Source organism: Patella vulgata, chromosome 9 (assembly GCF_932274485.2).
Source record: "Patella vulgata chromosome 9, xgPatVulg1.2, whole genome shotgun sequence".
NCBI lineage: Eukaryota > Metazoa > Mollusca > Gastropoda > Patellidae > Patella > Patella vulgata.
Genome location: NC_065887.2, coordinates 8,399,461 through 8,412,276, shown reverse-complemented (window position 1 = coordinate 8,412,276; position 12,816 = coordinate 8,399,461). Strand labels below are relative to the sequence as shown.

Sequence of the window (12,816 nt, the reverse complement as noted above, 5' to 3'; positions counted from 1 at the left end):
GGATGTTAACTAGACACTGTTCTTTGCCAAAGACCACAATCCAGCACCACTAGAATGGGGAAAGAAGACTGGAATATCCCAAGAAATTTTCTTGACCAAAACCAGGATCGAAACCATGACGATATGGTCAGTACCAAAACCAGGATCGAAACCATGACAATATGGCCAGTGACCAACACCTGGATCGAAACCATGACAATATGGCTAGTGAGCAACACCAGGATCGAAACCACGACGATATGGCCAGTATCAATACCAGGATCGAAACCATGACGATATGGCCAGTAACCAACACCTGGATCGAAACCACGATGAGACATGTCTTGCCAATTTGAGACATAAAATAAACACATTTAGTTTTTTTTTTGTTATCCTTTCCTTTTTAAACTACTTAAATTAATCATTATTGTATGTTTTTCAATGTTTCTTTCATATTTTTTTTTTAAAACTTTATAATATATAAGCCAAACTCCTCCTCGAACGTCTTAAAATATTGTTTATTTGTTTGTTTTGTTTGGTTTACATGTTTACAGAAGTTTCTAACAAGTTTAAAAATAAAGCCTACTTGTTGTCAGACATGTTGATTACAAGTTGAAACAGATTATAACAAGGTGAAGACAGGTCAGGTGACCCGTGTATGTCGTCTGACCTTAAAGCCAGGAAGATTTAGGCAAACTTTTTAATTATTTTATGTTGACGGTAATTTTTTATAAAGCATGCGTACATGGTTATATACATGTAAATCTGTGGATGTCCGTTGCGGAGTTCTCAATAAAACAATTTTACCTGGTCAAAGCCCTGCAAGCATCAAATTTGTCTCAAATGTTGAGTACGCTCGGCTGACATAAAAAATGTTGCCTAGTTGTTCGGATGGGACAAAAAAGTCAAGCTCAACCAGTACACATAAAAGAATAATTGACAGTTGGAATTAGATGAAGAGCCGGCAGTCATTCAAACATAAAACTTTGATAGCTACATGTAAGTACTGGCGACATCTACAATCGATGCTAAAAGGCTTTTGATGGGCCTCTTTGCAATCCTGATTGAATTCTCACCTGGAGGTTATATCTACCATTAATATTTAGATTTGATTTTCTTGATCAAATGCTAAACAATCAACCCAAGTATATTTTAGCATAGAGTAAGCAGTGAAAAATTATTGCCCAAAAACTGTGAATGAGTGAGAGAGAGAGAGATGGGGCTTAATGTCAACTCGACATTATTTAACTTGCGCGTAGGGGTCTTTAGCAGTGGGAGGAGACCGGAGAACCCAGACAAAACCCACAAGGTTGGACCGGTAACCCTACTCCTCGTCACGTACAAGCGGCAAATCGAAACCATATCACTTGACTCAATGACAGACCCAACCAAACTGTAATAAGCGACTTTAAAGAAATATAAATATGGTCTACTAAGGCTAGTCAATCGAATAGAATGAAAAACGGAGGTTCCATTTACAAATTGCCGTACACGTAAAGTAACATTTGGCAGTTGAAAATTGATTTAAGAGTAGGCCATAGCGCCGCTTCCTGAGACAAAAATTCCCCGATAGCACAATAAATGGCGTACGCCCGTCTTTATTAACCCAGACGGAGCAAACCAGTATGACGTTAAACACCATTTCATTTCTTTAATGATTAGCAAAGACATGTAAATCCCCCCCTAATTATATTTAAAATACACAAAACAGATGTTATTTATCTTATAAATAATAAATGATAATTCTATGTATTATTGACCAATATACCACAGTATATATTGCAACATTGTATCAAGGTTATCTATAAATGTATGTAATCTATATTGATATAAGTATTATAAACATCACTGTATACAGTAGAAGAGATTAAATAATCAATTTCTTTCATCCTTCCTACATCTGATAACCTAATACAGACAATGTCCTTGTTGATAAAAACATAATCACACCATCTGTACATGTATTAGCCTCATTATCTGTGCCAGATTGTTATTTTTTTATATTGATATACACTGTAAAATATTACATATATACAAACACATAATATATACAACAAGACACACAATAACATGACACACCTCCTAATCAATGTCAGAATTAGATGAAGAGAGATCTTGGGCTATTCCACTTTTAAGGCCCCTCCAAATCACCTATACTCATGACTAGAGGAGAGAGAGAGAAAAAGGGGGTTTAACGTCCACTCGACACAAACATGGTTCAATTTTATTTCAATAATTCGCTTGCGCGTAGGGGTCTTTAGCAGTGGGAGGAAACCAGAGGACCCGGAGAAAACCCACGAGGTTGGACAGGCGACCCTACTCCTTGCCACGTACAAACCCCCACCAGTTGACTCAATGACAGACCATATGATACCGCGTGCGCGTGCTAACCATTCAGCCATCCAACCCCCTCACGACTAGAGGAAGATGCTTGTAGGAAAGGCTTATGCCAGTGTCAAAAATATTATATATGTTGGCCCAAGGCCCCCTAGATCTTGAGGTTTAGGCTTCTGCTTGTCCCACCTATAGGTATATCCTGCACTGGTCCATGTTCCTGAAGCCATGTCAGCGAATTTTACAACATCTAACAGTTGCTAGAGTAGTCAGAAATTCACAAACTTATAGCTACATTATCTACCTTTACCGAAGACAAGGGAACAGCAGCGCCCAATCAGAGTTTGTGACACAAACACACTCAAGTCAAACCTTGACATTGAACGAAGCTTAAACTTTGCAACTCGTTTATCACAGGTAGACATTTAGCTGAAAAGCGCAAGATTTGGTATTTGCGATGATCGAGGAATCTGAAAGGTTCTCAAGCAAGGAAAGTACCAAATCGAAATTAGTGCCAAAATATTCAGGGTATTACGTGAAGGGCTTGATAAGATGTACGGAGTTAAAGCGAGATCAAGCCTTCATTTGATAAAGAGAAGAAATTCCCACTAAAACCACTCCATGGAAAGATTGCAAAATCATATTCTAATATACATGAAGTAACTTTAGCTCTCCTAGTTCTTGACAGCGATATCACTTTAGTGGAAGCAGACCCTAAAGAACCAGGATAGTAGCAGTAGAACAGGGGACCTCAGATGTCCATACCATCTGAAACACTAGATGTAGATGATGTTCCTGCATCACTGATATCACTTTAGTGGAAGCAGACCCTGAAGAACCAGGATAGTAGCAGTAGAACAGGGGACCTCAGATGTCCATACCATCTGAAACACTAGATGTAGATGATGTTCCTGCATCACTGATATCACTTTAGTGGAAGCAGACCCTGAAGAACCAGGATAGTAGCAGTAGAACAGGGGACCTCAGATGTCCATACCATCTGAAACACTAGATGTAGATGATGTTCCTGCATCACTTTAGTGGATGCAGAACCTGAAGAACCAGGATAGTAGCAGTAGAACAGGGGACCTCAGATGTCCATACCACCTGAAACACTAGATGTAGATGATATTCCTGCATCACTGATATCACTTTAGTGGAAGCAGACCCTGAAGAACCAGGATAGTAGCAGTAGTGCAGGGAGCCTCAAATGTCCATACCATCCGAAACACTAGATGTAGATAATGTTCCTGCATCACTGACAAGGTAACACCACGCTGCAAAATCTTGGGGAATTGTCTGGGCTAACACCCTGTACCTCCAGGTTGGTGAGCCTCATTTCATTAGAGAGAGGGGTTTTACATATGCTAAGCCTGTTCCCCAATCCCATTCAGACAATACTGTATATAAAAAAAATTTCATTACATGTTTATCATGGATTATACACATGTAACACCAGGATTGAACCCTGGATCGGGGTCACGGTGGCTAAGTGGGTAAGACGCTGGCTCGCTAGCCTGGAGGTCGGGTGTTCGATCCCTGCATTGGCCGAGAAAGTTCATCCTGATTTTCCGGCATGGTTCCCCCTTGTCAGTGATGCAGGAAGGAGGGTCTGACAAGGACAGCAGTCTAGTCGTTTGGATGGGACGAAAAACCAAGGTCCCGTGTACACATTGGCGTGCACGTAAAAGATCCCTTGGCAGTTGGAATTCGATATAAGAGTAGGTCATAGTGCCACTGCCCGGGCAAAATTTCCCTCATAGCACACTGTATGGCGTATGCCCGTCTTCATTAGCCCAGGTTAGGAGCAGAACAGTAGGACATTAAACTCCATTTCATTTCATTTTGAACCCTGGATCTCCATGGTTGGTGATCCTCATTTCTTTACCTGTATTATACACATGTAACTGTGTAATATTATACAATAGACCAGGATATAATTTAAACTACATATGTAACAGTGTATTATATACATGCTTATAATTGGACAACTCATCAGCTAAAAACTTTATGACAACTTTTGGTTATCGTTCGTTTGAAGGTGCAACTCGTTACCCTACATGTATTAACCTACGTCAAGACACGCATTTCATTATCGTCATTCAAGAAACTTTTAAAAACACATTCGTTTTAAACTTTAACTGAGAGCTAAAGACTCTTTCTGTAGACATGTTCTGTCAAGTGTTAAAGAGTACAATTTTTGTGGAATTTTGGAGCTATAGAAATGGACATTTATTATATCATTTTGGACATTTATTATATTATTTAATGGGCAGAAATGGACATTTATTATGTCATTTAATGGGCAATTGCATAAATTAAAAGCAAGTATCCATACTTAATGTGACAACTATTTGGTTAAAATGTAACAAAAAACAAAATTCCCCAACGAAAATAAATTATTACAAAATGTGAACATATTTTGACATTCCAGCCCCATTGTATCAATAATAAATATTTGTTATTTCTGGTTTAGCATATACATGTATAATATGTATCCTACAGTAGGTGTTACAGGGATGTTACCCAGTAAAACTATGGTATATAGCATTATATATACATGTATACAATGTATCATATACAAGTAAAACTATGGTATATAATGTTATATACCCCAGCATATTAATTCATAGTGTCATATATTGCCCAGTAAAACTATGGTATATATAGCATTAAATGTACATGTAAATATGCAGCATATTTATTATAGACAAGTAAACTATGGTATATAACATTATATACCCTAGCATATTAATTCATAGTGTCATATATTGCCCAGTAAATCTATGGTATATAACATTATATACCATAGCATATTAATTTACATGTATAGTGTTATCTCCTCATATAAAACTATGGTATATAATGTTATATTGAGCAGTTTTTTAATTTATAAGGTTTTAAACAGCCCAGAAAGCATGATATAATTTTATAAACCCAAGAATATCAATTTATAGTGTTATGTAGCCCAGTAAAACTGTGGTATAAATGTAATATACCCCTGTCTAACATTGTATATGTTAAAATAAGATGAATATAATGTTATAAACCCAAGAATATCCATTTATATATAGTGTTATATATAATAGCCCAGTAAAACTGTGGTATAAATGCAATATACCCCAGTCTAACATTGTATATGGTAAAATAAGTGTAGTATTTACACTATTAAATACAGTGTCAACACATCTAACCATACAAGATGTGACGACTTTATCTTTAAACAACTATCACAAGTCTTACACCAAGTACTAACACTACCAACATTTCACTAAACTAGTAATTTGAACGGTTAAGAGTCTTTTTATGAGCTCAACTAAGCTGGCGAGAAACGCCCCCCTGTAATATGATATAATATAATGTTTCTGTCGACGTATGGCGTGAAACTGTAACATTTATAGACACCCGTTCATTTTACCAATAGTAAGATCTTTAATAAACATATTATTTCTTTGAAAATTCTCACTGGTTGGATAATCTGCATTTATTTTTTTAAGGTAAGCGTTTAAATGTAAACAAATCAGAGCTAAATCAGACTGATTTGACACAAATTAGATAACGTTTACATATCGCTTTCAAATGTAAATAATTTATTTGGCTGACAGCCAGCTTACCTTTTTAAGGGCTGTGACTGCTAAGGAATTGTTTGAAGGTTTCCTATCCCCGGACCACAGCATGTCCCTTGTTTTATCTCCCTAAATAAAACATTTTCGAGTCGTGTAAGAAGTCCGAAATGACAGTTGACGATGACAGGTGATACGTCCGCCGTCGTGTGCGATAGCTTATCACACACCGCCTGGCATAGCGTGTTGACCTATGGCCCGAGCACGTGATCGCTTACATCAATGAATAATAACAATAATAAAGTTATGATTTGGGGGAAAGTATGCAACCCCTTATAATTTTTAGTAACATAATACATTATACAAAGAAAAGAACCAATATTCACAATTTATTCTTCAAATTTATCGAATTTGTTAATGTGCAAGCGATATAAATAGCGGTAAGAGTAGTCACGCTTGTCCAAACAGAAATAATTTATGGAAAGCATTGTATGCTGGACGCCCGAAGCTACGTTAGGTTGCCTTCCACACAAAATGGCAGGCTCGCTGTCTAAAAGCGATTCCAGTGTCTCTCTGGAAATAAGGACTAAATCGGTGGAGCAAACTTTAATTCCTTTAGTTAGTCAGGTAAGTCGACTATTAATTTAGAAGGTGTTAAAATTTTATTAAAATCCGGGTATTTTTCGGCGGTTGTTTTACGTTGCAAATTGCCGGCTGCTGATAAGTGATCACGCTCCATGCTATTATTGTAACTGCTGCAGTTAACCCGTGCGTAGCTGTCCTGCTCAACAGTGTCAGGTTTCTATTGTATTCTCTAGACTAAAATCTCTGGCAGCAAATTGATGTAATCACAAACATGTACTGTTGTTGTTCTGATTCTGACTTTAATGCACGTCCATGTGCGTTTAGATACCGTACACAAGGTGTGATTTTTATTTTTACATGCACACATCAATAATAAAATCCCTACAGACTTTTACCTGGCCTGACAATCAATAGATGAAGAAAGATACATCCAATGTCATCTGATTTATTATTGTTTTATTACTACACCATAAATGTCAAATATAATGAGTTATTAATAGATCATTTTACTGTGGTTTATTGAGTTAATTATACTACACATTGCCTTAATTCATATATAACATAACTACATGTACCATACTGGAATTGGTCACAAACCATGATTTATTTTTATGCTCATGGTTGATAAACTGTATTTTACTGTGGTTTATTGAGTTAATTATACTACACATTGCCTTAATTCATATACAACATAACTACATGTACCATACTGGAATTGGTCAAAAACCGTGATTTATTTTTATGCCCATGGTCTATAATCCGTACTTTAAACCAGATTCCTATTTATACTTGGGTGTTCTGTTAGATAAATTCTATAATGGCCAGAAATATATTTGATATACATGTAGACCACTTTTTTTTTTATTTAAGTGAGGGTTATATATTTAACTGTTAAAGGGACAATAACACTCTTGCTGGCTTGACAGCTCAAGAAAATAAAAAATAGCCTTATTCTAAGTACTAGATGTGTTAGTGTCCTAGCTGTTGTGTAAATTATCCATTAAATCCTATTTTTAAATCCAAGTAACATTTGAAAAGCTTTACGTCAGGCTTTTCAAATCATTTAGTTGAATTTTTCCAATTTTTTAAATTAGGTGTGTTAAGATGACATTTTTTTTATTATGAATTAATTGGAATATTGTATAATAGTACAATTTGTTGACCAGAATAAAGATTGGGACATATTATTCAGTTACAACAAGAGTGGTATTGAGCCTTTATACAAATGAACCAAAATTAGTTTAATATAAGATCCACTATTTAGGTGTAGCATGATTTCCACATACATTGTATACTGTGGTGGTTAATCCAATGAATTCTATAATGACCTGAAATGTATCTTAATTATATACATGTACAATGTATACTATATGTACCATAATTTCCAGCTTTCTATTTTACTGTTATACCGTAGTCATTATTTGTGGGAGTTCTATAATTACCAGAAGTGTATTTGATATAATATACAGTATTTAACTCACATGTAATAATGGAATCAGTATTTGCCTGAGGTACATGTATATTCATTTAATAATGACCAGAAAATAAATTATACAGGGTATCTACATGTATATTCAATTTGGACTACAGTACTTGGCGATAAACTCAATAATAACCAGTGTTGTATTTATACCATGGTTAGATATTTAAATTTGAACCATATAATAATACATTGTACCATATTTCTTCAATTTCTGTGAGTTATTATTGCCTGCTCCGTGGTATATATGTCAATAATGACCAGTGCTTTTTTTCATCCCATGATATATCAGATGTAGGAAGAGTTATTTCACAAGGGATATTTATTGTTGATTAAAACCATGTGAGGGATCATTTTGTATATGTAAAGAGAATTGTTTGTGTCATTGGAGTATTTCTGTGAGAGATTATTGTAGATATTTATTCCTATGTGTAAAGATATATACATGTATCTGATAACTATTTCTGTTATTAATTATTGTCTAAGCTGTCTACCATGTACTGTACTACTGTATGTCACTTCTTAGTTTCATAGCTCCAGTATTATTATTCTGATTTATTAATTAATCTGATGGTCATACACGTACATGTACTACACGTACATGTAGCTCCTTTATTTATTATTCTGATGGTCATACACATACATGTAGCTCCATTATTTATTATTCTGATGGTCATACACATACATGTAGCTCCTTTATTTATTATTCTGATGGTCGTACACATACATGTAGCTCCATTATTTATTATTCTGATGGTCATACACATACATGTAGCTCCATTATTTATTATTCTGATGGTCGTACACATACATGTAGCTCCATTATTTATTATTCTGATGGTCATACACATACATGTAGCTCCATTATTTATTATTCTGATGGTCATACACATACATGTAACTCCTTTATTTATTATTCTGATGGTCATACACATACATGTAGCTCCTTTATTTATTATTCTGATGGTCGTACACATACATGTAGCTCCATTATTTATTATTCTGATGGTCATACACATACATGTAGCTCCATTATTTATTATTCTGATGGTCATACATCAAGCTGCATTATTTATTTAGTCGTTTGGATGGTACAAAAAAACGAGGTCCAGTGTACACATTGGCATGCTCATAACAGATCCATTTGCAATTGGAATTTGATAAAAGAGTAGGCTGTAGCGCTGTTGTCCGTGCAAAATGTTCCTCATAGCACAGTGTATGTTGTATGCCCATCTCCATTAGCCCTGGGGGTTTGGGTGGCCGAATGATTAATGTGCACGCGCATTGCATCATAAGGTCTGTCATTGAGCCAAGTGGGATGGTTTAGAGTCCCTGCTTGTACGTGACAAGGAATATGGTCGCCTGTCCAACCTCATCGGTTTTCTCTGGTTTGCCAGTTTCCTCCCACTGCTAAAGCAAATGATTGAAATAAAATTGAAACATGTTAGTCCCGAAATGACCTAGTTTGTGTCGAGTGGACTTTTAACCCCATTTATCTCTCCCTCCATTAACCCAGTCGGAGCAGAACAGTAGGGTGCTAAACTTCATCTGTTTTGTTTATGGCTTAATGCACCCAAAAATGTACTCAAATTCATTATGGAACATTAATTTATTAAACATACATTATGCAAGAGCTAAATCTGTCTATTGCAGGTCTTTCTTTAGGTCTGAAATGTTATCTAAATTATTAATTAGACATTAATTAACCCATCCAGACCATAATCAACTCTAGATGGCATCGCTAGCCTGCAATCTTTAGTGGATTATGAGCCGATTTAATACATAACTTTCCTTCACGATTTAACGATTAAATGGATAATCAAGACTATGCTGTTTATCGTACTGACTTTAGTAATGATGATCGAGGCTAGGCGAAAATTTCAGTAGCTTAGTTCTCGGTTCATAGTAGATCAATTTGAATGAAATTTTCAGCAAATTGCGTTTACATTATCTATTTTTTAACTATTATAGTGATAGCTTCCAACTCGTTATTGAATCTCCCATAATGTATCTTTAAGAAAACAAACCCCAAATATCTATGGCAGATAATCCTCTGACATGGATTCAGTGAGATTAAAGGGAGGTCCATCAAAAGATTTTACCCAACAATTATACATGTAGGTGGCTCTGGTTTGTTTATATCAATTCATTATACATGTATCTTTGTATTATGGAATTTGATCGAACCATTTTTATTATACTGTAATTCCCTTTAGAGATTTGGGAGGTTTGATGGCTGAATGGTTAGCACGTGCGTGCTGCGTCATAAGTTCTGTCATTGAGTCAACTGGCATGGTTTTGATTCCCCGGTTGTACGTGACAAGGAGTAGGGTTGCCTGTCCAACCTCATGGGTTTTTTCTGGGTCCTCCAGTTTCCTCCCACTGCTAAAGACCCCTACGCGCAAGCGAATTATTGAAATAAAATTAAATCATATGTTAGTCTTAAAATGACCTAGTTTGTGTCAAGTGAACGTTAAACCCCATTTTTCTCTCTCTATGCTCTTTTAGAGATTCAACTTTCACAATATTGTTGTTTACAAGGGATTACAAATCTCTGGATGAGCAGCTTTATGTGATGTATTAGATATATCATACTGTAATCTACATGTACATGTATATATATAAACACATTCTTGTGTACTATAGTATCTGTATATCATAGTAAATAAATAACTAAAGAAGTATATACTGCTAGTTAAAACATTTAGTGTGATATATTAGTCATGGTACATGTATATCACACTATAATCTATTAATGTGTACAACTGTACCCTGTTTACTGGGCATGGAATACACATTAAATACACATCTATCTCAATATCTACTGTATATAATCTCTATAGTACCTGTATGTAGATATAGTACCTGGCCATATGGTCACAAAACATTCTCAGGCTTAAGTTAAGAATTTACTCAAAATTGTTCGCCTTATATTAACTAAAATATAGCCCTTTATAAAACTTCTGTTGTTTTAATGTATCAAATACATCAATAAGAAAGGATGTGCAATTGTTTGTGTTTCTGGATCAAAGATATTTCTCATAAACAGTGATTGAAAGTTGAGTAAATTCTTAACTTAAGTCTGAGAATGCTTTGTGATCTATGTAACCAACACTATTAATCCAACATTCTAATATACAGTGGGATTTGAAGTATTGTATTGGTAACTCTTTCACTCACTCAAGACATCATATCCCAACGGGGAAGGGAAACAATCTTGTTCCATGACACTGACACAGGACAATGTAATGTAGGAATGTAGATTACATGTACATGTATATGTATCTATTTTATTAAACATACATTATGCAAGAGCTAAATCTGACAATTGCAGGTCCTCGGTTTTTCATGTCATCCGAGCAACTAGACAGCTGTCCTTGTCAGGCCCTCCATCTTGCACCACTGACAAGGGGAAACCAGGACGGAAAACCCCAATGAACTTTCTTAAAAAAAAAGAAAGAGAAAGGTGATATATAAGATTTATCGTACCGACTTTAGTAATGATGATTGTGGCTAGGCCTAAAATTCAAACGCTCATATCTCGATTCAGAGTGGAGCAATTTGACTGAAGTTTTCAGCATATTCCCTTTACATTATCTAGTTTTTAACTATTTGGTGCGAACTGCCAGCTTTTTATCTAATCTTCCATAATGTATCTTTAAATAAGGATAGAAATACTGGAAAAATACATGTAGAAGAAAATGAACAATTTTACCACATGCACATGTTTAAAGTGTATAAATCCTTAAAGTGTTTCAGACATAATCAGATGATAATCATTTGTTATTATTAATAAAGAAACGATTTGCATACTCTGCATCACACCTGTTATTATTAATGAAGAAAAGATGTAATGTTCATACCCTGCATCACACCTGTCACCACTTACAGTAGTGAGATAAAACTATTTAAAGTTTACTTAGGGAAACAGTTGAATCACATTTACAACTGACATAATACATAAGTTATAGGAGTTTGTGTGAGTGGACCTTAACCCCTCTCTCTCTCTCTCTCTCTCTCTCTCTCTCCCTCTTTCTCTCTGATATGAACAGGGATGATTGTTTAAGTGAATACTAACTAAATACTATGAAATATACCACATCCTACATATAATTTAAGTATTAATTATGTTAATTTTTCAATAGAAATGAAATGGGGTTTAAGGTCCTACTGTTCTGCTCAGACTGGGCTAATAAAGACAAGACATACCCCATGCAATGTGCTATCAGGTAAATTTTTGCCTTGACAGCAGCACTACAGTCTACTATTATATTGAATTCCAACTGCCAAGGGATCTTTCACGTACACATCAATGTGCACACGAGACCTCGGTTTTGCATCCTATCCGATTGACTATACATTGTCCCTTGCCAGGTCGTCTGTCCTGCACCACTGACGAGGGAACCATGCAGGATAATCCTCATGAACTTTCTCAGCCAAATGCAGGGATCGAACACGCGGCCACCATGGCTCTCTTTTCTTAGTTACTGTACATGTACATGTCATATTGACTTGATCGCCCTGCCCTATATTTCTTACCAATATTCTATGATATCATCTATGAAAAGGATGAATGTTTAGGTATGGTTACAAGTGACTGGATAATTGATCATCAAGATGTCGTCCCTAACAATCAATATCGTCATTCTATTGTCTTAACTCAGACATACATCAATCAAACATCATTTGTCTTAAACCACCATCCGTCACGGTTGTAATATTATCAATATTTCATACCCCTATACACTGGTTTATATTATAACATACTTCTTTCTTGTCTGGCGCTGTATCATAAGATCTGACAAGGAGGAGGGTCGCCTGTCCAACCTCATGGGTTTTATCAGGTTCCTCCCACTGCTAAAGACCCCTACACGC

General features: G+C 35.7%; 2 protein-coding genes across 4 annotated transcripts in view; one reads left to right on the top strand and one right to left on the bottom strand.

Annotated features, from left to right (window-relative positions):
• The window catches only part of LOC126831693 (uncharacterized), a 35,610-nt gene extending 29,471 nt beyond the window's left edge, over positions 1-6,139 (bottom strand). Inside the window, exon 1 of the mRNA XM_050562347.2 lies at positions 5,928-6,139. Coding sequence (XP_050418304.1) covers positions 5,928-5,990 — 63 coding nt within the window. The 5' untranslated portion in view covers positions 5,991-6,139. The remainder of the gene's footprint in view (positions 1-5,927) is intronic.
• Positions 6,140-6,382: 243 nt separating this feature from the next.
• The window catches only part of LOC126831681 (alpha-catulin), a 77,674-nt gene continuing 71,240 nt past the window's right edge, over positions 6,383-12,816 (top strand). For 2 of the 3 annotated variants that reach the window (XM_050562311.2, XM_050562310.2), the window contains exon 1: positions 6,383-6,503. In XM_050562311.2, coding sequence (XP_050418268.1) covers positions 6,411-6,503 — 93 coding nt within the window. In that variant the 5' untranslated portion in view covers positions 6,383-6,410. The remainder of the gene's footprint in view (positions 6,504-12,816) is intronic. The other variant, XM_050562309.2, reaches the window with a different exon arrangement.